Source organism: Glycine max, chromosome 18 (genome assembly GCF_000004515.6).
Source record: "Glycine max cultivar Williams 82 chromosome 18, Glycine_max_v4.0, whole genome shotgun sequence".
Classification (NCBI taxonomy): Eukaryota; Viridiplantae; Streptophyta; class Magnoliopsida; order Fabales; family Fabaceae; genus Glycine; species Glycine max.
This window is the reverse complement of record NC_038254.2, coordinates 48,527,201-48,552,799: the sequence shown is the minus strand read 5'-3', so window position 1 is coordinate 48,552,799 and position 25,599 is coordinate 48,527,201. Positions and strand designations below refer to the sequence as shown.

The window sequence follows — 25,599 nt, the reverse complement described above, 5'->3', positions numbered from 1 at the left end:
TCAGAAGTAGAATGGGAAAAACTGGTTGGTAGAGATGCCCCATGAGACCCGCACTCACTTGGTCTTTGACACAAACAAACACAGAAAGAAGACAGACAAGAAGGTCCCTTTGGTTTCATATGTTTGTACATTAAAGAGACAGCACATGGCATATTCTCTTAATTTTTGCACTCTCTCTCTCTCTCTCTTCTTTTTGTTTCTGAATTTTGCACTCTAATCCCATCACTTAACATAATTTTTTTTATTTTATCAAGAGTTTAACTTAATTGATTAAGCATGATACATGAGTTATTATAAATCTTCTTATACTATCTTTGATTCCATAAATAAAAAATAAAAAAACTTAATCTTGATACCCTTCAACTTATAGTTAATCATAATTCTGGTCTCAATTTTCTTAGATCTTTTTTATGATTGGATTTGTGTTACCAGAATGTATATAGGTGTTAGAATTTTTGGCTGTATTCCCCATTTTCTGCAGCTTCCGTTGTTACCAGGCTGTTCAACTGTTTTATTTTCTTGCTAGTTCCTTTCTGTTTGTTTTGTGGCCTTTAACTAGGACTTTGAACTATAAAAAAAATATAGATTTAACACATAATTGGTTTCTATATCTATTAATAAAACAAGATTTTCTTGAACACATGTCAACACCTCATTAAAAAAGTTTCCTCCGAAACTTCTCTCTCTCTCTTTTTTTTTTTTTTTTTATCTTTTCTCTCTCTTCCTTTTTACTTTTTTTTTATCTTTTTTTCTTTCATATCTATAATTTTAATTATAAAACAAAAAATCTTTATCATTCTATTAGCAAAAAAATCTCTATTACTATTACTATTATTATTAAGAATAAGATATTATTATTTATTTATTTTATTAAATATTTTTTAATGTAATACTATATTTAAGTTATCATGTTCATTTTTTTTAACAAGTAGTAATCATGTTATAGTTTATATTGTATTAAAAATACTATAAAATTAGCATATATAAAAAATTATTTTTATCTATTATATATTATTATATAAAACAAAAAATCCTTATCATTTTATTAACAACAAATCTCTAATAATAATAATAATAGTAAGATATTATATATTATTTATGTACTTTATTAAATATTTCTTTTTCTGTAATACTATATTTTAAGTTATAATGTTCATATTTTTTTCTGGTGAGCAGTGATCATGTTCGTATTTAAAAGATAGTTTATATTACATTAAAAATACTATAAAATTAAAAAAATATTTTTATGTATTATATATTATTATATTAAACAAAAATAGAAAATTTTGGTCTTTTATAATACACATGTCACAATTTAATAAAAAAATTACTGCTCAATTTTCTTTTATTTCCTGTCTAACTTTTTTTCATTTGCATTTCTTTTTATATATATATATATATATATATATATATATATATATATATATATTCTCTTCTATTTTCTTAAAAAAAAAGACAACTCCTGCCACCTCCTTTTCACTTTTCTCCTCTCTTTCATTATTCATATGTAAAATGTATTTATAATTTATCATATTATTATAATATTGCATGCTATTATTTATGAATTATATTAAATATTTTTTGTTGTAATTGTATTCAAATTTTTTATTTTTTAAATAATATGAATTAATATTTTATTAATCTATTATATATATATATATATATATATATATATATATATATATATAATTTTATCCTTCTTAAGATACATGTAACTCTCTTCTAATTTTTTCGTTCCAATACTTTTCTTTCTATCTTTTCTCTCTCTTTTTTTAAATCTTTTTCCCTCTTTCATATTTATACTTATGTCAATTCCTTAAAATTATATTGTTATAAAGTAATAGTCATTTTTAGTTGAAGAATGGACACCAAACAGATATATCTGACCTCGAATAATAACATTTTTTCTTTAAAAATTTATAAAATTATTTTTACTTAAAAACCATATATTATAAATTTAAATAATTTCATAAATAAATATTTTGTTGATTAATATTTATATTATAAGGTTAAGATTTTTAAACTAAAAATTAATTTAAATATAATTTAAAATATCTATAAATATATTATTTTAAAGTAATAGTTATTTTTAATGGTTAAGAATCAGAATGAAACAAATATATTTGACCCTAAATAGGGACAAGGTGGGTACGAATTAATTATAAATTAATTCGCTAAACTTATTTTTACTTTAATATTTTATAAACTGCTTTTTAAAAAGATATTGTATAAAATAAATTTAAATTATTTTATAAATAAATATATTCTTATTAATATTTATATTATAAATTTGAGATTTTTATACTAAATATTATTCTAAATTTAATTTAAAATATCTATAAATATATTGTTGTAAAGCAATAATAATTTTTAGTGGACAAGAACGAGAACATAAGAAATATATCTAACTTTGAATAAGGATAGGGTGAATAAATTTTTTTATCTTTCATAAAGATCAAGGATGGAAATGGGGACAAGAAATGACATATACATCATTTTGTCAAACCTTATAGTCATATCTATTAACAATCATCACTTATATATTTTTTTATTAAATAATTATATGTTTAAATCAACTTCTACTCTTTTAATTATTTTATTGTTTGGTTTTAAGTTTATTGAATGGGGATATAGATGGAAATAACATGAGAGTCAGTCTTTCATCATCGTTGTCATGTTTATTCATCATTCTTACTTATATCTTTTTTATTTAAAAATAATTACATATTTTGATAAAATTAAAATATCATTTAGTCTTTTAAGCATTTTATTTTTTGGTTTTAATTTTATTTTTTAAATTAAAAAAATAAATTATTATGGATCAATGGAGTAAAAAAAAGATATTTTTTTAATATACAAATTTGCACCCCGAAAGATTTTCATCTTATTGTTTTGTTTTTACTGACTAAAAAAATATAACTTAGATTTTTTTTTAAACAATATATTCATCCCATAAATTTTAATTCTTTAATAATAATAACCTTAATATGTATTATATTATTTATATTTATCACCTATAAAATATGAAAAAAAACGGTTGAGTTATCCGAGCGGAAGCATGAGTATCGTGTCAGCTATAAATGATTTTTATATGATCATTTTATAACAACTTATTATTTATGACAAATTTATTTATTTACATAGTAATTATCTTAAAAATCATATTATTATATATTTTTGGTAATTGACAGTACAACTTTTTTACAAAATACATAAAAGTTACTCCTAACAAATAATTATCCATTTTTGCCACTTTTAAACGGTTGTTTTGAAGGAATAAATATTCCCTAAGCATGCAATAATTTCAAATGAGAATCAAATTTGATGTATTTCTAAATAGCTACATATTTGGTAGGGTATAAAATTGGTAAAATACAATTTTCTTTTTTAGATTTATGATGTCTAACTGGTGTGAATTGGACCCAGGTGAGATTTCCGATGTTCATTTACTTTGTTTTATAAATGCAGACAAGTTTGTGTGACTTTGTAATTTTTTTTAAGAGATGCTTCAAGTACTTAGGACAGTAAACCATCTTTATTTTAGGGACGTGTGCACATGTTCATTAAAGTAAAAAAAAAACGCAAATTTTAAAATGCTAGAATGTTGTTTGCATGGTCACATTCTCAATAGTCAATAAACATGTCTGCTGTTAAATTGAAGGAATTCCTTTAATTTAAGTTCATCAAACATTTTTTATTTGATAAACCATAATCTCAATTATTGATTTTTGTCGTATAACCAGATTTTTTCATGCCCACTAATTATTTATTTGTGAACTACTATATAGTACGCATGTTTACCAAATATAACAGCAGGTAGGATCAAGTCAAGTAACATTTATGAAGAAATAAATAGCCAAACAGATGTGGTCACAAACAAATGTGAAAAAACCTGAACACAAAAGAACTATAAATGATATTTCAAGATGGCCTAGTAGGTTGATCAAAATTTACCATACAGTTAAAAATGACTCTTGGATATCTCGTAAATACAATGCACTATGCAGAGACACTTAGGGTTGGACAATTCAATTTTTTTTTAAGTTTTATTTATTTTTTCCAAATATTACAAGCAGGGAATATCTGAATGTTCCAAAAGATTTTCTCATACGAAAATTAATACAAATGACGTGGCATGAATTTGACATAAGAAAGTATGAAAGGTGGAAGTTGAAATACGAAAGTGGATTCTACTGAGATGTAACCGTTGTGATATACTACTAATTAATAATTAATACTACCATTTATGTCTTGACATATATCCTCAAAATCCTTCGGGTGATAGAGAATTACTGTCTCTATCAGTTGTTTTATTTAGTAGTACTACTAGTAATTATTAAATGAATTTAATGATTATGGATTAACAGTAAAAAAAATTATATAATTATTATTAATAATAGCTTTTAAAATAATTATTATTAAAATCCATAAATTTATTATGTATGATATGATACTGTGATAAAAATGACCATGTAAAGCTCCTTTAAATTGATCGTTTAACTTATTTTTCTCTTATTAAATAATTTACATTTTTTCAAGGATATTATTTACATTTTTTAATCACTGAAATTAAGACTTTTGGCACTTTATTTTTGTCAACTGTAAGATTATTTTTTGATAGAAAACAAATAATTATATCCTTTAAATTAAATTTATTAAATAAATATCATAATCTCAAAAAATTATCTACGCTCCAAATTCCAATTGGAGGATAGTGCGTGTTTAAGAAAAATACGATATAGTATAACTTTTGTAGTTGTATTTATTATATTTAACTTTTGCATTCATAAAAAAAAATGTACTGTAATTTTTTAGGAGCCAGGCTTAATTGCTGACCTCAACATTTATTTATTTATTAAGTAAAGCTTCCTTGAAAACCAAAAAAGAACGAATTTTATAAATGTAAATGCCGAATACACGAGTTTCCTGGCTCCTAGAAAACCGCATCCCCAGCCGTTACCGTACACCCTCCCACACCCACCTTACCCCCTCACTCTCTCTACTCACTCATTTCCACTATTTCTCACCCTTCTCCTTCTTCATTCTTCACCACCACCTTCAATCTCACCCTATTTTTTTCCCTCAAAACGACACTGTTTATTCACTACTTCTTAGGGTTAGGGTTAGGTTTCCGCATTATGATGTGAAACCCTAGCACGCCTAGAGCCTCTTTGTATAAAACCTCTCCTCCGCCGCGATCTCCTCTCCCATGGGCAACTGCTGTAGATCCCCGGCCGCCGTGGCCCGCGAGGACGTGAAATCGAGCTTCTCCAACGCCGACCACGGAAAGCGCGGCGGCGGAGGCGGCTCCGCCGCCTCCGCCGCGAAGCAGAAGGCGCCGATCATGGTCCTCGCCGGCGTGCCGAAGGAGAACATCGAGGACCGGTACCTGGTGGACCGCGAGCTCGGGCGCGGCGAGTTCGGCGTGACGTACCTCTGCATCGACCGCGACACGCGCGAGCTGCTCGCGTGCAAGAGCATCTCCAAGAGGAAGCTCCGGACCGCCGTCGACGTCGAGGACGTGCGCCGCGAGGTTGCCATCATGCGCCACCTGCCGGACAGCCCGAGCATCGTGTCGCTCCGCGAGGCATGCGAGGACGACAATGCCGTCCACCTCGTCATGGAGCTCTGCGAGGGCGGCGAGCTCTTCGACCGGATCGTCGCCCGCGGGCACTACACCGAGCGCGCCGCCGCGGCAGTCACGCGGACGATCGTCGAGGTCGTGCAGCTCTGCCACAAGCACGGGGTCATCCACCGAGACCTCAAGCCGGAGAACTTCTTGTTCGCGAACAAGAAGGAGAATTCGCCGCTCAAGGCTATTGACTTTGGCCTCTCCATATTCTTCAAGCCAGGTACGGTGAATTTGGATTCGGTTTAGTGCATTGTGTGGATTTGGTTTGGAGTTTGGAGGTGTGGCTTGTGTGCTGTTTATAGATGGATTTCTACTTGATTGATGAGATTTTGTTGTTTGGAAGACTCGAGGAAAATAAGAAGGGAAAAATTAATTAAGCTTCTCTGATAATTCCAACTTATGCGTCTCAGCAATGGGAGAATTTCTAAAAAATGTTGCATAAGTCGATTTTAACTTGTGGAAACAACTCAATTCATTTTACTTTCTTGTTTTCTTCTTCTGTTATAAGTCAGAAGTTTAACCAAACAGGGTTCTAGTCTAGCTTACTTGAAGTTAGTACAGTTAGGTTTTCTGCTATCTACTCTACATTCCGCATCTGCAACATAAAAGGAGAAGAGGGTTGTTTTGTTAGTATGCTCACCATGAGACAAATTTTGTTGCGATTTTTAAATGTTTAAGCTATGAACGGCATTTGTGTTAATGAGGGTGCCTGGTTGTTTACGGTTGCTCTTACCGTGGTTGCATTCACTTTACATTGCAATTTTGATTGAAGGATGAGAGGGTACATACCACTAGAACGAACGAGTGGTTACTCTGTTGTATGAGGTTGAAAAATTGAGGTCTGAACTTTGTTTTGGGTTTGTTCACTTGTTGTGATAGTGATAGATCAGCAAATGCTAAGCTTGGCAGTTGCTTTCTTTTTTTGTGACATTAGATTAGACTATATTAGTCTAGTGTGTCAATCCTTTTCCCTTCCCAGTAAACCCTATTGCCAAATGTGGCATGAAGTGTAGACTTTATTGCAACTGTACTAGGGGTAATCACATGTAGTTTGGATCAGCAATAATCACTTTAGCGTTAATGTGGTATTTTCCTGCGGCTGTTGTATGGTTCTGTACAAACAACAGGTAGTGTTTTTGGTTCTGTTTTGCTGGTTATTGTTGAAATATATCAAGTTATTGGTAGTGGGCTTGTACTAGGAGGACTGGTACTTAATCTAATTAGTAGCTTATAGGAGCATTAGGCTATTGTATTAGGGTAACTCATTACATCCTATCAATGAGCCTCCTCAGTTTTATTAGTTAGCCTTCACCATTCTCTCTCTTTTCCTTTATCTCTACATGGCATTAGAGCAGAGTATCATTCTCTATAAGGTGGTCATCTTTCTCTTGTGTTGAGTTCATCAAACTTGGTCGTACTTGTACATTCTCACATCTGTTTCCCAGTCAGAATCTTTTCCCAAAGATGCTATTGGCTTAATCTGTTTGGATATCAAAGTAGAGTCACTTCTGGTGACTTTCTTCTGCCGGAACAATTGACAAAGGTGGAGCACATCATGCCATCACTGGAGCATGGTGATTCACATCTGCCTCTGGTGTTTTCTAGATTCATTGATAATTGATGGTTCTCACAGTGACCTCTGGGTAAGATCTTAGCATACCCTGTGCAAGATAGTTGGTTTTCTGTTGACTGGAAGACTTCCGGGAGGGTATTGTTGTGATGTGGTAGTGTTAATATCCCAAAACCTGTGCGTATGTCTGAATTCTGGACTGTGTGTACTTTTGTACATAATTTTGTGGTGTGTGTGTGTGTGTGGTGGGTGGATGGAGCTTCCATGATGGGGGTGTGACTAGGACTGGTGACTGGCCTGGTGTAAGTGCTGGATATGATGATGGCAATTGGCTGGAGCTGTGGCAAGTTTTTTGGCTATATTAATTTCAGATTCATTTTTTCTTATTAGTGCCAAGTGGTGTTTAAGAAGGAAACTTGTCATTGCTGACTGCATTTGGGAGGCCAGTGGTACCAATTTTGGCTGTGCTCTTCCTGTTCTCTGCCTCTAGTCTTGGGATATTTAGGTCTTGTTAGGGTGTTGTGACAAGCAATGTTTAAGAAGGAAACTTGTCATTGCTGACTGCATTTGGATGGCCAGTGCTGCCAATTTTGGCTGTGCAAGAGTGGCAAGACCTGGGGACCTAGTGGCTTGTTCTGCCTATATTTGGTCTGGGTTTGCTATATTTTCTTGGTGAACTGCTGTTCTGGCCCTTTTTAGAATGTTTGGTTGTTCTTTCTTTATTTGATTTTTTCAACTATTTTGGTTTTTCTTCCACATTTGCTTAGCCTATTTGGTCGAGTAATTATGTGCGGTCTACCTTGTTAAGGGTTTGTAGTTTAAACTTTGACGGCTTTGTAACTTATTAAAGGTAACCCCCACCCCCCCCCCCCCTCTTGTGCTTTTGGGTGGTGTGGTACCTGACACACTATTTTGGAGATCTATTGGGAGAGGTGTACTGGTTTCCTATTTTTATTATGGACTGGCTGCTGTTCTTTTCTTCTTTTTTATTTTTTATCGGTAAATGTTAATTGTTAGAATGTTAGTTTTGTTAGCAGAGGAGATCGAGCCCACGACCTTATATCTCCTGGCTGTTGTTCTTTGTTTCTAGTTTATGTGTTGTTACTTGTATCAAGCTTGATGCTTAGTAAGAAATAGCTTGAGGGAAGTGCTTGAGCTTGTGCTAGTCAGACTGGTGCTTGACCTAATTAGTTGTATAAGTAGAACAGTAGGTTATCGTTTTAATGTAACACATTACATCCTACTCCTATTAATAATATTCAATGTTATTATAGTTATCCTTTTGCCTCTTGCCTTCTCTCTTTCCCTAACCATAAACCTGTAATTCTTAATGGTTAAAATTGAAAAAAGGCATGTAATACTAAATCCATTTGGCACATTTGTCTCATATTCTACATTTACTGTTTGTCAGTCTTTAAGAAACATTTTGTTTAGGTATTTAAGGATGCTGCTAATTGGATACAAAGTACAGGATCATGTTGCAGTTCAGTTTCTAAGGGGGTGTTTGATTTGCTTTCTTCTTTTAATTTTTCATTATAAATTACAATAAGACCAATTTATGTTCATTCTGATTCTCATTTTCAATATTTTAGAAGGAAATGCTGAAACAACTTGGGTTGTTTGGTTTCAATTCTTAAAAATAAAAGAAAATTTATTTGGCCAATTGCCTTTTTATTATCAGTTCTTTAAACTATTCTCAATACCTCAGTCTTAATAAATTAAGAGGAAGCAAATGCTTTGTTTGGTAAAGTGCAGTTTAATAATTGCTGAATGGAAAATAAAAAAATTGTGATGAAATACATACATTGGTATTAACAAATTATTAAAATATCAACAATTGATTTTCCAATAAATGGTTATAACTCTGTTTTGTACTTTGAAGTGTACCCCTTGACTTTAGAGGAGCCAAATCGTTTTTCTTGATAAAGGGATTAAAATCTGTTATCTAAACACATTTTTTTCAGCATTTTTGTTTTAAAAATTGCTTCAAAGTTATACAAACAATTTTTGAAAACAAAAGAATAAAATTGAACCTAACTGCACTATTGTTTTAATGTTTTCACCATTTCCTTGGTCCTTCACAAAAGATTGAAAACAGGAAACAAAAATGAAACCAAGGTGGCATCTTTGTTACTGTAATGGGGACGTATTAATTGAAAATGAAAACAAAAAAAAAAAAAACAAACAAACTGAATGCCCTTGAATGTTGGCTTACTTTCTTAGGTAACACACAGCTTGTCTGCTGACCCCAGCACTATAGAGTATAGACATTGATCTTAGGTTGAGTATACACCATCCGTTGTTGACAGTTTGCCATCGAATGGAACATTTTATTGCTGTCTACTCATGTTTCGACATTATATTTCAATCTTTTTCATTGCTTACAGTATCTGACATTTTTTCCATGTGTTGTGGGTAATATAAAAATTTCCAGGTGAGAGGTTCTCAGAAATTGTTGGAAGTCCATATTATATGGCTCCAGAAGTGCTCAAGCGGAATTATGGACCAGAAATAGATATATGGAGTGCAGGAGTAATTCTCTACATCTTATTGTGTGGTGTTCCCCCATTTTGGGCTGGTAATTGCATTCATAAATCATTATATTCTTACTAATGCTTTATGACAAGGTTTTAATCTGCCAAGTTTTCTTTTCCTTTTGTTCATGTATATCATGAGCTTTGTGCTTATGAGCTTGGGTCTTATTATTTCATCAGCTCATAGGAAGTCTTTTTATTTTCTTACCTTGATGTTGATTCTATGCAGAATCTGAGCAAGGAGTTGCACAGGCCATTCTTCGAGGACTTATAGATTTTAAAAGGGAACCATGGCCCAGTATTTCTGAAAGTGCTAAAAGCCTTGTTAGGCAAATGTTAGAACCAGACCCCAAGCTTCGATTAACTGCCAAACAAGTGCTTGGTATGCTTATCTCCTTCCTTGTTCATTTCATATACTCTAAAGAAGATTTTTGAAATCTCAATAAAAATACTGAAAACTAGCTCCTTTTGGGTTTTAAATTTTTAATAATTGAACTATCTTCTTTACTTGGTGGGTTTAATGTTTTACAATTTTCTCTGTATTTTATTTTTTAAATCCCTAAAACCCTCTGTCCGTTGTAACTTCCATTTCTCAAATTTAAAAATTTAAAACTGAAATGAAGTTGATCTGTTGATGTTTGAAGGAGATAAGGCAAGGCAGTAGGATTATGTGTGGACATATTCTAACAAGTAGTTCTTAGTGGCTTTAATTAAATTATTAGACTATATGAAAATATCTTATCATATCTTGGAATATCTTAAATTATCCTCTATGTTTAGTTATCACATTTCTTTATCATGATTTATTTCTCTATTTAGCTTGTATTATGATTAGTATAAATAATAGTGTTCTATGTTTAATCGATATATCAGGAACATCCTATCACATTGTAATACATCTGAGTTAATATCAATTGGGTGTTTTATTCTCTTTCATCTCTCTTCCTTCCTCTATACCTAAATTCTCATTATTTCAACATGGTATTAGATTTGTACCATCCACAAGTCACTCTGGCATTTTTGCTCCCTTCTACTATGTTGTTCCTTCCAGCAAGTTCGGTCCTCATCCGGCTGTATTTTTTCACTTGTCCTGCCTCCTTCTCTGTCTTGGCCTCTGCGCACAATTTACTGATGTGTTTCAGACAGTTCTTTGGCTGTCTTGTCTTCCGTCTGGCAATCCTTGATTGTGATTTTTATTCTTCCCATCTCCTTCATTGGCTTGTTCTACCGTCACGACATATCTACCATATTAGTTAATATCAATTCAATTTTTGTCTTTTATATCTAAAAAAAAAAGATATAAACATTATTGTTGTAGTTATGTTGATGACTTGTCATAGCACATCTTGTTTTAATTCAAGGTTCATCTTGTTTTCTTGTATTCCAGAGCATCCCTGGATTCAAAATGCTAAGAAGGCTCCTAATGTTCCACTTGGAGATGTTGTCAAGTCAAGGCTTAAGCAATTTTCAATGATGAACAGATTCAAAAGAAAAGCCCTTAGGGTTAGTTCACTGCATCTCTGGTAATATCTTAAGCCATTTCTTTTACAGTATGTCAGAGCTAAGATTTTACATTTGTAAACAGGTCATTGCTGATTTCTTATCCAATGAAGAAGTTGAAGACATCAAAGATATGTTCAAGAAGATGGATAATGATAATGATGGCATTGTTTCCATTGAAGAACTAAAAGCTGGATTTCGAAACTTTGGGTCTCAACTGGCTGAGTCTGAAGTTCAGTTGCTTATTGAAGCTGTGAGTATGGTTAACTTTCCCTTGTTCCTCTAAATTATTGCGATTAAAATCTAGAGTTGCTAGTGCAACATTTCATGCTGCATCATAAATTGGCTGACAAAAATTGATATCTGTTTATGAACACACAAATGTGAATTGAAATGCATGGTTTTTTCCTCATATTGATGATTTTTCTTTTCCTTTCTTATACCCGTTTTTCATGTTTTAAACCATTGTTTGAACGGTACAAAGTAAAATATTTTAGCTTGAAATGGTTCTTCTTTTGTCTTTTAATCATTGCATGTTGACAACAGGTAGATACTAATGGTAAGGGAACACTAGACTATGGAGAATTTGTTGCTGTTTCCCTTCATTTAAAAAGGATGGCTAATGACGATCATCTTCACAAGGCCTTCTCCTATTTTGACAAAGATGGGAATGGATATATTGAACCAGATGAGCTACGGAATGCTTTGATGGAAGATGGAGCAGAGGACTGTACAGATGTAGCAAATGATATTTTCCTAGAAGTAGACACGGACAAGGTGGATATTTGAGAGATTTCTCTTTACATATAGGCTTGATTAGGGGATCTTACCATATAAAATTCTTGAACACTTGCAGGATGGACGTATCAGCTATGATGAATTTGTTGCTATGATGAAAACTGGAACGGATTGGAGAAAAGCATCAAGGCATTACTCGCGTGGAAGATTCAACAGCTTGAGCTTAAAGTTGATGAAAGACGGTTCTTTAAACTTAGGAAATGAGTAGTTGTCTAAGTGTTTGCCTATATTCAATCTGTCTTTCCAAATAGTGTAATATTCCTCCTACAATGTGGACTTGGCTTCTTTGTGATAATTATTTGGTTCCACTTTAGATGGGTTCCTTTCCACTTGGTGCTGTGCGAGTCACGAAGGATTGGGTACGCCAATTATGCATGCGGTTTGTTACTTGTGTAAAACATGGTGCCTTGGAGCCAATGGTGTGACATGTATGATGATGATTCCACTCGTTTTAACCACTCCTGCCTTCTCTTCTGGTTTGACAATGTTGAAATCAAAACTGTTTAGTGCAGTCAGAATATGTTTATCAAAGTGTGAATATCTTGTAGTTCGTATTCTGCACTCAATTATGGTCATTCTATCCTACTGGGCAATGGCCAAAAACCGGTTGTTTCCTCCAAGGTATACTCTGGGATGCTGAAAACTGTTTAGTATTTGTTTGTCTCATAGCATGAGCCTGTAAGATATGCTGATTCTGGCAGTGCATGAGGTTGTTTTTGTGGGTGCACTGAGTGCGTCGGCAACTTACATGACTGAGTGCTAGGAAGTACAAGTGGCAGGTTATTGACTTGCAATGTGAGTGCAACTGCAACTACGTAGGACTAGGAAGGTTATTAAAAAATTTAAAGAAAAATGGTGGAAAGCATGTTTTACAAATGCAATACTTCGTTGTGTCATTGATGGGTTAGTGATTTAGGCTATCCTTGATTAGGAGGGGCTAGCTAGAACTGGCTTATCTAAAGATTTGAGTTGTGGACCTATGAATCTTCAGGATTTTGATCCATGGAAACGATATGATGTAATGGCCATCTTTCCGTCTTACGTAATTTTTTCAGTAAATGCTTACGGAAAAAATATAATGAATTAAAAAAGTAATATAATTTTTTTTATGAATTAATGTTATTTATGTACCTAACATTTTATAAACTTGATTCATTTAGCTTCGTAAGGGCTACAAGTTTATATTAATTTATCAGTGAATTTTAATTTGTTTTATTTGTTGATTTTATTTTCTATAAGTCGTTCTGGTAAATTTATCTAAACTCTGCTGATATGTTAATAGTCAAGAATGCCATCATAAACATAATTTTTGTTTTATTCATTGAACTTTGGAAAGTGACATTCTTCTATGTTAGCTTAAGTTTTATTCATTGAGTCTTGTGATGTTGTAATCTCTGAATTCTACACCGTGAACATTATCCAGGACGAGAGACCATGAGGTAGTCAATGGTATGTAGTTGTCAAACCTTCCTATAGGAGAAGGTTCGGTGTCACCTTGGCACAAGGCTTCTCTCCCCTAGAGGATCATGCTTTTCCTTGTTTTATGAGGCGACTTTTGGGTTGGAATGCCATTAGCTAAATGTTCTTCACAAGCCTACACGAATGGAATTAACATATTGTTGATCTTCAAGAATGTATGGTCCTTATTTTGGGTGATTATTTCTTATATATCGCATTCTCTCCTGTTTATATGTGCTGTGTTTGTGATAATAGAATGATACATAATCATTTCGTTTCCCCTATTCCAACTAGCGATTACTTAATTTTTTGGGTTTTGCTATTATGCATCTTGGGTGTATGGTGCATGCTAGTTGTTGGGCCTGCTTGATCATTGAGATTATGTTAATTAGCCTATTTGGAAAGGGCCTTTTCTTCTTACAGCCTGTAAAAATCATCTTGCATCCCATTATTTAAAATTTGTACGATTCCCAAAATACCGCACATTGTTTATTCCAGAACATGTTTCATAATTTTTTAATGTATTATGAAATAGGCATTCCAAAACTATGACAGTGGAGTTACAAAATAGGTGTTATAGAAGAACTACACCCATCTGTGTAAGGTGTTGTGAAATACCTTCTCCATAATCATTTTGAATGTATTCCAGATTATGTTTTTCAGAACAGGAGAAAAAAATGTTTTGACTATTTTGGATTATGTATTATGTTATGAAGGTAACATTCACCTTAATCCTTATGTCATTGTTACTTATTCCACGCAATATTGACTTGGGGGTAATTATTACAAAAGTTGCGTTGACTTCCCTTATTTATCCCGAATTACAAAAGTCTTTATGAGTATCACCATTAGAGTCGCTCATTGATAGGCCCAATACTGAGATTGCAAAGGGCAGTAGTGGGAGACCAAAAAGAAGAACCACTATTCCAACCCACCTGAAGGATTATGTCTAAGTGGGATCAGGGCCTTGTGCAGATGGTTTTTGGTATCATGCTAGCCTAGTGGTGCTTGGTTGGTATCGTGATAGCTTAGTAAGGCTTGCTGTAGTGGTAGTTATGTTTCTATTATAGGTAGTAGTGGGACACTATGTTAGCATGCTGTTAGTGGTGTTGTATTCTGTCATTACGAATTTCGAGTAATGAAGTTTGGGTTGTGCAATGTTCCTTCTTCTTTTCAAGCCACCATGAATGGAACTTTTCGGCCATATCTATGCAAATTCATTATCGTGTTTTTTGACGACATCCTTGTTTATAGCAGGACTCTTCAGGATCACTTACATAATTTGGAACAGACACTTTGCGCCCTAGAACATGGCCAATTTTTCCTCAAGCTCTCTAAGTGCTCCTTTGCACAGTCTCAAATTGAATATCTTGGACATGTGGTGTCCACTAACGAGGTCACACCAGTGGAGGAAAAGGTGGATGCTATTCAACAATGGTCGGCATCGCGATCCTTTCGAGCCCTCCGTGGGTTTTTGGGGCTTACGAGTTTCTACTGACGCTTCATTAAGGGGTATGCATCGATTGTGACACCTCTAACCCAGTTACTCACCAAATCATAACTTGATTGGTCTATGGCAGCTCAGGCTGCCTTTCAACAACTAAAGGACACATTCAGCTCTACTTCGGTATTGCGCTTACCCTATTTTTTGATTCCATTTATTGTTGAGACTAATGCTTCAGGAGTAGGGGGGTTATTCTATCCCAATTGGGTCACCCTATAGCTTTCTTCAGCAAGCAATTTTCGCAGAAACTCCGTCACGCATCAACTTATGTAAGGGAATTGGTTGCCATCACTGCTGCCATTAAGAAATGGCGCCAGTACCTGTTAAGACATCAATTCATCATCTTAATTGATCATCATAGCTTGAAGGAAATCATGAGCCAAGTCATTCAAACACTAAAACAACATATGTACCTTTCACGCCTCATGAGGTATGACTACACAATTTAGTATCGCTCAGGTAAGTCAAACACAATTGCGGAAGCCCTGTCTTGGGCTTCTGAGGATTCGCAAGGAACATTCTATATTCTCTTGGTACCTCACTTTACCTTTTTGGAGTAGCTTAAGCACGACTTAGCAATTCAGCCTGAATTCAAGGCTCTTCGACTGAATATTTTGTCTAATCCTATGCGTAGATCAGATTATACTGTCATTGTGGATTTGATTTTGCATAAAAATCACATTTGGCTACCCAATGGAATTCAACTCATCTAGGCACTGCTTATTGAATTCCACAGTACTCCTACCAGCGGTCACATGGGCGTCAAGAAGACTCTGGCACGTTTAGGGGAAAATTTCACTTGGGCCAATATGGGAAATGATGTTCGCCAATTTTTTGTTGCTTGTCTTGATTGTCAACATACTAAATACGAATCTAAGAAACCAGGGGGATTAGTCTGTCCCTTACCAGTTCCTTCATGGTTGTGGGAGGACCTTTCTATGGACTTCATTGTCAACCTTCTGCCTTATCGGGGCAATACAACCATTTTGGTGGTCGTTGACAAGTTTTCAAAGGAGGTGCATCTGGGCCTTTTGTTGCCATCTTACACAGCACTGACTGTTGCATCGCTTTTCATGGAAATTGTTGGTAAGTATCATGGGATGGCTCAAAGTATTGTCTCTGATAGGGATCCTCTATTTTTTTAGCAAGTTCTGGCAATAAATGTTTCGCCTCAATGGTACAAAGCTTCATATAAGCTCCGCTTACCACCCCCAATCAGATGGATAAAAGAAGGTCATAAACAGGGTCATTGAGCAGTACATACGAGCCTACCTACACACCAAACCAAAGTCCTGGGGCAAGTTCCAAATGTGGGCCAAATGGTGTTATAACACCTCGGTGCATTCAGCTACGAATGTCTCCCCATTCGAAATAACGTTTAGGCGGAAACAACCAAGTATTCCTCACAACCTAACAAGAACTTCTAATGTGGTAGCTGTAGATGATATTCTCAATGACAGGGAGGTTGTTTTCACCAGCTTGAAAAAGAAGCTTTTAAAGTCTCAGGAACGAATGAAGGCCATAGTAGATTCCCACAGAAGAGATATCAACTTTGAACCAGGCGAGTAGGTCATGGTTAAACTTCGCCCTCATCGTCAAGTTACAGCTATTGACTTTTCTCATTTGAAATTGGCCAAATGTTTTTATGGCCCCTTTCAGATTCTTTCTAAAATAGGTCAGATAGCCTACAAGTTACACTTGCCAGAGGGCTCTTGCATCCACTCGATTTTTCATTGTTCTACACTGAAACCTTACCACCAACCTTCTTCGAGCTCAGACAGTCCAATAGCTCTACCTACCAGGACATTGACAACAAACCCATCATTTCACCACCTGTGTTCCTGGGCATGCGGTGGGAATAGGAGTAGGGCGAATGATAGGCCCACTACTGAGATTGTGAAGGCCAATAGCAGGAGTCCAAAAAGAAGAACCACTATTCCAACCCACCTGAAGGATTATGTCTAAGTGGGACCATGGCCTTGTGCAGATGATTTTGGTATCGTGCTAGCCTAGTGGTGCTTGGTTGGTATCATGATAGCTTAATAAGGCTTGTTGTAGTGGTAGTTATGTTTCTGTTATAGGTAGCAATGGGGCACTTTGTTAGCATTCTGTTAGTATTCTATTATAAGTAGTAGTAGGGCACTCTGTTAGCACCTTATTGGGAATAAAGCAAGCAGAATCAATTCCAATTTTCCCTTACCTTATGTCTGGAGGTTGCTTAGTCCTTGAACACTAAGTTTAGCTCCCTGGTACCCAACACTCATCATGAACAACCACAAACCACTACACTTTCCATTGTGTTGCTAGACAAAATCATATCCCTCATGATCACATCACAACATGTTTCTTGTGTAATTATTTTTTAGCATTTTAGGTTGCAATTTAGCTTTATTCTGAATTGCAACTCCATTAGTCAAGGCTAACCAAGTGCAATTCTATAACCACACAAGAGCATAATATTTTTTTGGTATTTCGGGCTTTTTATTTGGCATCCAACTAATTCTCATCCCTCGAGTTGGTCCATTTTGAGATAAAGTAATATCTTTACTTACAACTCCATATCTAAATTGGAGATCAAACTCTAAACTTTTGTTAAGAGACTCAAGTGTTGAACCACTTTTGTTAACAACTTTTAATCAATGCTATCAAAATTGGAAAGATCACTGAATCAGTGAAGGCACTGGTTCAATGTTCAATGGTTCAACTCTGAGTGAACAAAGATCAAACCGATTTCAATAAATATTATTTTTAAAAAAATTATATAATATATTAAGTAATATTAAACAAAAAATAACATGATATACATAAATTATATATAAAAGTAAATCTATGTAATATTTAAGTTCAACTATAATAAATAAAATCAATTAGTAAAAAAAAATAGTGATTTTTGTCAAACCGGTCAAATCGCTGATTTTTAACGATTTCACATATTCTTGACCAATTCAATTGCACACTAAATTTTAAAGATTTAAACTGTTCCAACATATTACCGATTCCTGATTGAATCGCCACTCGTCAGTCCTATCTCATTCTGATAACCATGCTTTTAATACACAAGTGCATAATTAGTCTGGCAATATATTGACATTCTCGTTTTAATTTTAACTAGCTGCTTTACCCAAGTTACCGGAAATTTGGCACTACATCAATAGCCACCCAACACATTAATCTAGCAATATATAATTAACCTAAAAATTAAATAAATTATCATCAACCCAATAAACCTCTAAAATATTAATTAATTATAGTAGCAGCACGTGATAAGAAATATTCTTGTAAATCAAATCGTTTCCATTTCAATTTTGAAGAACTAATATGATTGCTTTCTTCTGATACACGTGTTATTACACTATTTTTATGCACTGTACATAAGTTCATTCTCTTCATCTTAATGGGATCTAAACTACCACACAAATTATGTGTAAAAAAAATAAAAAAATTTACCATCAACCCAATATACCTTTTTTTGAGGGCATCAACCCAATAAACCTCTAAACTATTAATTAATTATAGTAGCAGCACGTGATAAGAAATATTCTTGTAAATCAAATCGTTCCCATTTCCAATTTTATTCCATTTTGAAGAACAAAATGTGACTAATATGATTGCTTTCCGTTGATGCACGTGTTTATTTCACACTGTTTATATACACTGTTGTAAGTTCTATCTCTTCATCTGAATGGGATCTAAACTACACCACAAATTATGTGAAGTTTATAAAGTAAACATCCTTTAATTCTCCATCAAACCATTTTGTGGCTTAAAGCATATCGTATTACATTATTGAATTAATCAATGACTTTGGCAAAAGGCACCAAACCAAACAATTTGTGCTGATGATTAACGCATACTAATCATTCCACGTCCGAAAAGCCACTTTTTATGTGTTGCCAGGTTTTCAAAGGTTGTCTAATATAAGACTTTTAGCTCTAGTGGCATTAAAAACTTCATATAAATTTTTATCCAAATATAATTCTGTTGACTATAAATTTTTGGACAACAAATAATTTCAGTTTTGTAAACTGTATGACCCGATCATATCTCACACGACATCTTTTGTCACATGAAGTACGAGCTTTTAAGAACATGAGAATGGAAAGCAACCAAATCACAAAACACTTTATCTGAACTTTAAGTTTAACATACAATCCTCATAATTCCTCACCCCACCAAGATTTTTGAAGTCCTGTTGGCAACATAAAAAATATATACTTTTATCCCAATTGAATAAAAGGAATGAATAATTAGCAATTCAAGATAGGAAGAATAAATTCGATTTAATCTTGATTATAGCGTAAAGGAATGAATAAATTCAGTATAGATAGATTGATGAATTTAATTGGCAGGGAAAGGTGAAGATTAAAAATTTAAAATTTTGATAAATAATTTAATTTTTACTAGACAAAGATTAAGAAGTTGTTTCGATACATTAAAATAGTCTCTCAACATTGCTTATTGCTTGATAATCAACACTTCCTCAAATAAAATTACTCACACTCACGAAGGATTATGAGAACACACATAAAGATAACATCTTACTAAAAAAAAATAACAAACACAAGAATTTAACATGATTCGACATCTCTTGCCTACGTCTACTAAATTGTCTCAAAAAATATTTTACTATCACAAAAATGATTATAAGATTATAACACACCTCAAATAGTATATCATTCTACAAACCCAAGTACCTCATTCAATGGTTACAAGAAAATGATAATACTCTTACACAAAGACATTTTTCTCTCAACAAAGTGATTTTGTTTCATAATCACTCCTCTCACACACTCTCTCTAAATGTGTGTTGTTTCTCCACTAAATTTTTTCTTTATTTATAATGAAGATTGTCACCAACTATAATAAATAAATTTTCTTGAAAGTTAAAACAAAAATAATTTTTAATGCATCCATTCAACTAAAGTTTATCTAGTAAAATATAATATTTCACTTTACATTGAAATCACCTAAACCTTAATGATAAAAATCTAATTCACAATATACATGCACCTTATCTTTTGACTTGAAACTTTACACTTACAAATAAATGCTAAACTTTTGACTTGACTTACAAATAGATGCTAAAGGTAATTATTTTTCTTGGTTAGCCCAAAGCACCTTTTAAAGGTAAAACGATGAGACTCGAACCAACCCTAAAACGGATTGAATCTTGAATGCAATAACCGTCACAAGTAGACTTGAGATCGAAATAGAAGTAAACGTGTGATAGTTTTTCAGCAGTATATAATTTTTTCTGTAATGCTAATTTTATATTAAAACAACCTAAATATTTAAAACAAATGGATACGGACACACGTGAAGAAATATGAAAACTATAGCTGCCACCATAGATAAATTTGATGCCAGATAAATTAAACAGAATTTCTTCACTGAAAATTACAATGGTGATTTCCCGATATGTTTTTTTCTCGAAACTTGTTTGCCAGGCATGCAGGTGAAACCAGAGTTTTAATTGAATGGAGTACTTTATTGCTATAAATTGTATAGTTTAGAATTTAGATCTTTTGTATCTTACTAAAATTACTAGTCATAAGGCATGATATCAACTTGTTGAAAGTTGAGGAACTGATTTTGCCCTACTATGCAGCTTTTTGCCAGATATTCTTTGGTAGGTAAGAGTAAGTGTATATTTGGATAACCTTCAAAATGATGGATTATGATGAGGTGAGTTAATATTGATTTTGACTAAATTTTATATATTTGAATTGTTTTTAAAATTATAATAGAATTGATTATGATAGAAAAAAAATATGGTAGAATTGAAGTAAGAAAAAATAATTTTTATTTCTACCAAAATTAATTCTACTTGAATTTTGACTAATTTATCCTCACATCAATACACTCATGCATATGTTGATTAGTTATTTATTTTAAAAAAATATGATTAAATCTATCAAAATAAAAAATATAATTAAAAGTCTTATCATATTTATTTAATTTTAAATGTATTTTATCTAATTTATTCATACCTTAATGGTGTGATAATAAAAAAAATACTATTTATTCTCTTTCGTGACACTCATTATTAATATAATTTTAATGTTTTATAAGAAATGTGGTTCTATTTTAAATGTTAGCATATTATACGCATATTTACTTAATTTTAATTATGCCTATTTAATTTTAATTATATGTATGTGTAAAACTAATTATAAAAAAGTGTATATAGATATTAAAATTCATTTTAGACATTATACCTCAAAATTAATTTTGATTTAAAGTATTCAAACAACATTCTTTTAAAAATTAATTTTTCAATATTTATTATCCAAACAAAAATCACATTACTTCATAATCAATTTTAACAATAATTAATTCTAAAAATCAATTTTATTCAAAATTAATTTTATCAACGTCAATCCAAACACACACTTAATAGTATAATATACCTGACCCTCATCTATCAATATATAATAGGAATTATAAGGTTGACTTGATGATAAAAAAAAAAAAGAAATAGCTGAATTTGATTCTCCCATTTAACAAAAAATTAATAATTAAAAAATATCATCTGTCAATAAAATAATCAATAATATATGATATTATTAGCAAATAGTTATACTTAAATATATAATTAAGAGTTTAATAATTCCTGTGTTTCTCTAAGTAGAAAATAATATTTATTACTTAGAACAAGTTACCATTTTAAATGAATATTTTCATATATTAAACCTTGATTTTTGAACGAAAAATATCTTGAGTTAAAAAAAGAAACTATCATATCCTTCAAACAATGTTTTGATGACTTCAATGATGCACATGCTCAACTGTCAATTCTTATAAATTGATTCCAATTTGATTTCACACTCGATGGTCAAATTAACCCATTTGGTCTCAGACAGAAAGCCTTCGATGCAGAGTGAATTAAATCTTCTCTATAAAAACGTTGAAATGAACAATGTGAAAGAGCAGACTCCAAGGAAAAAGTTCCATAGCATTATAATGTCCCTTCTTCTAACAATTTCCAACGTCGAAACAAGTGACGTGGTTCCCTTTGTATCTATGTGACGTCACATGGTTCTAAAGATAGTGGCAAATGAAAATTATTTAGTCCTTGCCCAATTAGCTTAAACAGGATAATTACCAGTTAGAGAAATAATTTCAACAATTTAAAATGCACAAACAAATTCACTTAACATATGCAAGGATCAGACATAATTAAGTTGTAGCATAAATTTTCTTATATGGTGTCTATGAAGGAAAAAATAAAAAAATGATAATTAGTGATGATTTTTATTGTAAATATACTCCCTCCGTTTCAAAATACATGTCCATTTTGGAGAAATTTTTTGTTTCAAAATACATGTCCATTTTATAGTTTAAGGATGCATTTTGACTATTTTGCCCTTGCCTACTAATTAATTGGATTCTAGTTTTTTGTCCACAATAATTAATTCCCATTTGTCTCTATCTATTGGTGGGGAGGTATATCAAGGAACGAAACAGTGAATTTAGGAATGAAAGCTCGAGGAGCGGAACAATGAGAAGATAAGGAGTTCGTAGCCCTCCAACTCTCCCAAGAACTACTCCTTGACTCTCTAACTCTTTGTGTGTACCAAGGTTGTTAAATGATGGACTACTTATAAAAATGGCAAATTTATATGTAATTACAACTACAAAAAAAAATGGAAAACAAAGGAAAGTCTGTGAAAGTTGAAGATTTGCAAAATGAAAGAGTTGAAGACTCTTTCGACAGCATACAATATGAAAGAGTTGAAGACTCTTTTGATGGGTTACAAAGTGACACAAACATAGCCTTGCAAGAGGATAAAATGCAAAAACATGGAGATTGTGTAGAAGCATCTTCAAAAGCAACAAAGGATTTTGACTTAAATATAAAGGCAGATTGTGGATTTGATTTGAATGAATATCCAGTAGAAGAAGAAGAAGAAGGAGGAGGAGGAGGAGGAGGAGGAGGAGGAGACGGAGACGGAGACGGAGAAGAAGAGGTTGATGGAGAAGGAGAGGGAGAGGTTGAGGGAGAAGGAGAAGGAGAGGGAGAGGTTGAGGGAGAAGGAGAGGGAGAGGTTGAGGGAGAAGGAGAAAATGTGGTTAACAAGATGTTGAAAATTTATCTTCCTAATCTTAACTGAAACTTTGTCAATTTAAATTCATGAATTCAATGGAAGTGATTTAGAAGATTTTGTTGTATTGCAAAAAAATATAAAAATGTACTATGAAATCCTTTCTAATGTTTTACGTACTGTCAAATCCTTACTTAGTGTTTTATATACTGTCTGGGAGTGGTACTTACGTGAGAGGGAGAATATCTAGGCTAAGTATTGCTCATAGTCTTATGGCACTGTTCTACTTCTATGGATACTCAATAACAGTTATAGTTATAGTCTTGATGTATAAGTATTGCTCATATGTCAGAATAAAATATTGGACTTTCTTATAAATCAAAGCATAATACTAGTATTTGGAATAAAATATGAATGTGATTACAACCCAACCATAATAGGTACTGTTAATTGTTGTTTAAGTAATCCAAAGTTTCTTGCACTAATATTGGGTCACACTTCAATTGAATGGGTAGTTGTTCTTCTGTTTCTAATTTTTCCTTCTGCATATGCTGAGATGTATATCTATTGGAACCTTTGGCTTTCATTGTCTCTATCATGCATAACTGCAATGAGAGAAATATGAAATTGGACTTCACCACACAATAGTTTTCAAACGACTTCACCACTGCATTGACAAGTTCATCAATAGTTTTAGGTGCTTCCTTGTAATGCAATGACTGTATAGCACTGAAAAATCCGAGGTCCAAGACATTAAAATCCGGAGAATTAGGAGGTTGACACATTAAACGGATGTCAAATCCATCTTGTGTGGCTGCCTGAACAAACTCAGGATCATCAGGATTAATATGAGTTCTTGCATTATCTTGTTGAATGAATATCGTTGACCCCAATTCGTCTCTTGGCCACACTTCCTTTGTAGCTGGAAGCACTTTCTCAATAAAAACTAACCTTATGAGGTCTCTATTTATCGAAGTTATTGCTTTTGTCTCCATTGTTCCCGCCACTCTGTTAACACTTGTCCTTTTAGCCGGTTCTTGAGTGACAAACGGGAAAATTCCAATTTTCCCTGAAAAAGTTACATTTTTTTCCGAGTCAAATCTTGGTCGAGCTACAGCAGTTAAAAACATAACTTTTGGAACAAAATTTTTACTTTTACAACTACGATGTGGTTTATCCTCGTCTGGGAGCAAATAGTATCTCTCAGATTTCTTCGTCATGTAGAACCATTTTTCATCAATGTGAATAATATTGTACATACTTTGGAACATTGGATCATGCGGTATACCTTCAAGCATCGACAAACAAAATTCCAACCGCAATCTTTTACCTTCCTCTGTCAGTTGTGGCTTTATGGCACTCGAATGACGCTTTATTGCACCTGATTGTATAAGCCTATACATTGCACTTGTATTTGTTTTCATGGCAACAGCTAAAGTTCGAACAGTTGTTCTTTGGCTCAAAGGGATTTCACGAAGTTGACTCAAATCAATTTCAACTCTCTTGCGACCACTGTTTTTTGTCTTCTTATGAGACACATCATGAGTCTCACTTTCTTTTGCTCTTTTCCAAATACGGTCGATAGTTTTCCTACAAACTGAAAATGATGAAGCTACTGACTCTTTCACCCCTTGAGGTAATTTTCCATCAACACTTTTTTGCAGTAGTAGCTGATAAATGGTAATGCGCTCTTCATTACTCAACATTTTAACCTTTCTTTGCATTTGGAGTTGTTCCTCATCATTGTTTTGGGGCTGCTCCTCTTGAATATTTTCGTGACTTTCATTCTGAACTTCATGGACTTCTTCTGAATCAGCTTCAAAAGTTACATGAGTTACATATAATAATCATGATAAAGGTAAATACTCATAACAAAAAAAATCTCTACAAAATAAATATAACAAAAAATCTATGAAATCTAAGAATACCATCAATAACTGTAATATCATCATATAAACTGGAGCATTAGAGTACAATTATATTTAGGCTAATTCTATATACTTGGAGTACTATATATGTAGAGTATCTCAAAGCAATTATATGTAGCAAATTTTTTACGTATAACAAAAAAGAATTTAAGAAAATGAGAGTACATACCAGTTATGTGAGTGTTGCTTTCTTCTCCTGTAGCAAAGTTTTCTTCCTCACCATTTAAATCATGTAGTTCTTGATTTAAATCAAACAATGGCTCTTCATTTAAATCAAACAATGGTTCTTCATTTAAATCAAATGGAAAAGCATTGAGATCCATAGCAAAATTTTGTTCTTCATTAATAATATAAATTTGATAAATGAGTACCTAACTCTTATATATACTGAAATTATAAGTGTTTTTGAAAAAATGGTGGGAAATACAAATTTTAATTTAACTTTGGTGGTAAACATTTTAAGATTAGAGTATAATTAATAATGGAGGGAAGTTTTTTCAATTGAGTTTTAAAAAACTTTGATAACCGAACTATGCCAATTGAGCTTTTCAATACCGAAGCAAAAATAATGCCATTTAGTAGTATTGGTATTGCCAGTATGTATTGGTATTGTAATTTGATTAACTTTAA

General features: G+C 32.9%; 2 protein-coding genes across 2 annotated transcripts; one reads left to right on the top strand and one right to left on the bottom strand.

The window, feature by feature from the left end:
- Positions 1-4,910: 4,910 nt before the first annotated feature.
- Positions 4,911-12,565, top strand: LOC100793170 (calcium-dependent protein kinase 13). Its single transcript, XM_026126729.2, has 7 exons — positions 4,911-5,852; positions 9,637-9,780; positions 9,966-10,118; positions 11,124-11,239; positions 11,322-11,489; positions 11,783-12,013; positions 12,093-12,565. Exons 1-7 carry the CDS (start codon positions 5,210-5,212, stop codon positions 12,240-12,242), a joined length of 1,605 nt encoding a protein of 534 aa, XP_025982514.2. The 5' UTR covers positions 4,911-5,209; the 3' UTR covers positions 12,243-12,565.
- Positions 12,566-23,487: 10,922 nt separating this feature from the next.
- Positions 23,488-25,292, bottom strand: LOC100792643 (uncharacterized). Its single transcript, XM_003551510.1, has 2 exons — positions 25,139-25,292; positions 23,488-24,857 (listed from the first exon to the last, which is right to left on the bottom strand). The coding sequence occupies exons 1-2, from the start codon at positions 25,290-25,292 to the stop codon at positions 23,488-23,490; spliced, it is 1,524 nt and encodes a 507-aa protein (XP_003551558.1).
- Between the last annotated feature and the right edge of the window lie 307 nt (positions 25,293-25,599).

What these genes read in the sequence shown, in the direction of transcription:
- LOC100792643 (XM_003551510.1), bottom strand. Translation starts at nt 25,292, where the DNA reads ATGGATCTCAATGCTTTTCCATTTGATTTAAATGAAGAACCATTGTTT. An exon ending in AAGCAACACTCACATAACTG is followed by an intron (nt 24,858 to 25,138) that starts GTATGTACTCTC and finishes TAACTTTTGAAG; the next exon opens with CTGATTCAGAAGAAGTCCAT.
- LOC100793170 (XM_026126729.2), top strand. Translation starts at nt 5,210, where the DNA reads ATGGGCAACTGCTGTAGATCCCCGGCCGCCGTGGCCCGCGAGGACGTG. An exon ending in CTCCATATTCTTCAAGCCAG is followed by an intron (nt 5,853 to 9,636) that starts GTACGGTGAATT and finishes AAAAATTTCCAG; the next exon opens with GTGAGAGGTTCTCAGAAATT. An exon ending in AACTGCCAAACAAGTGCTTG is followed by an intron (nt 10,119 to 11,123) that starts GTATGCTTATCT and finishes CTTGTATTCCAG; the next exon opens with AGCATCCCTGGATTCAAAAT.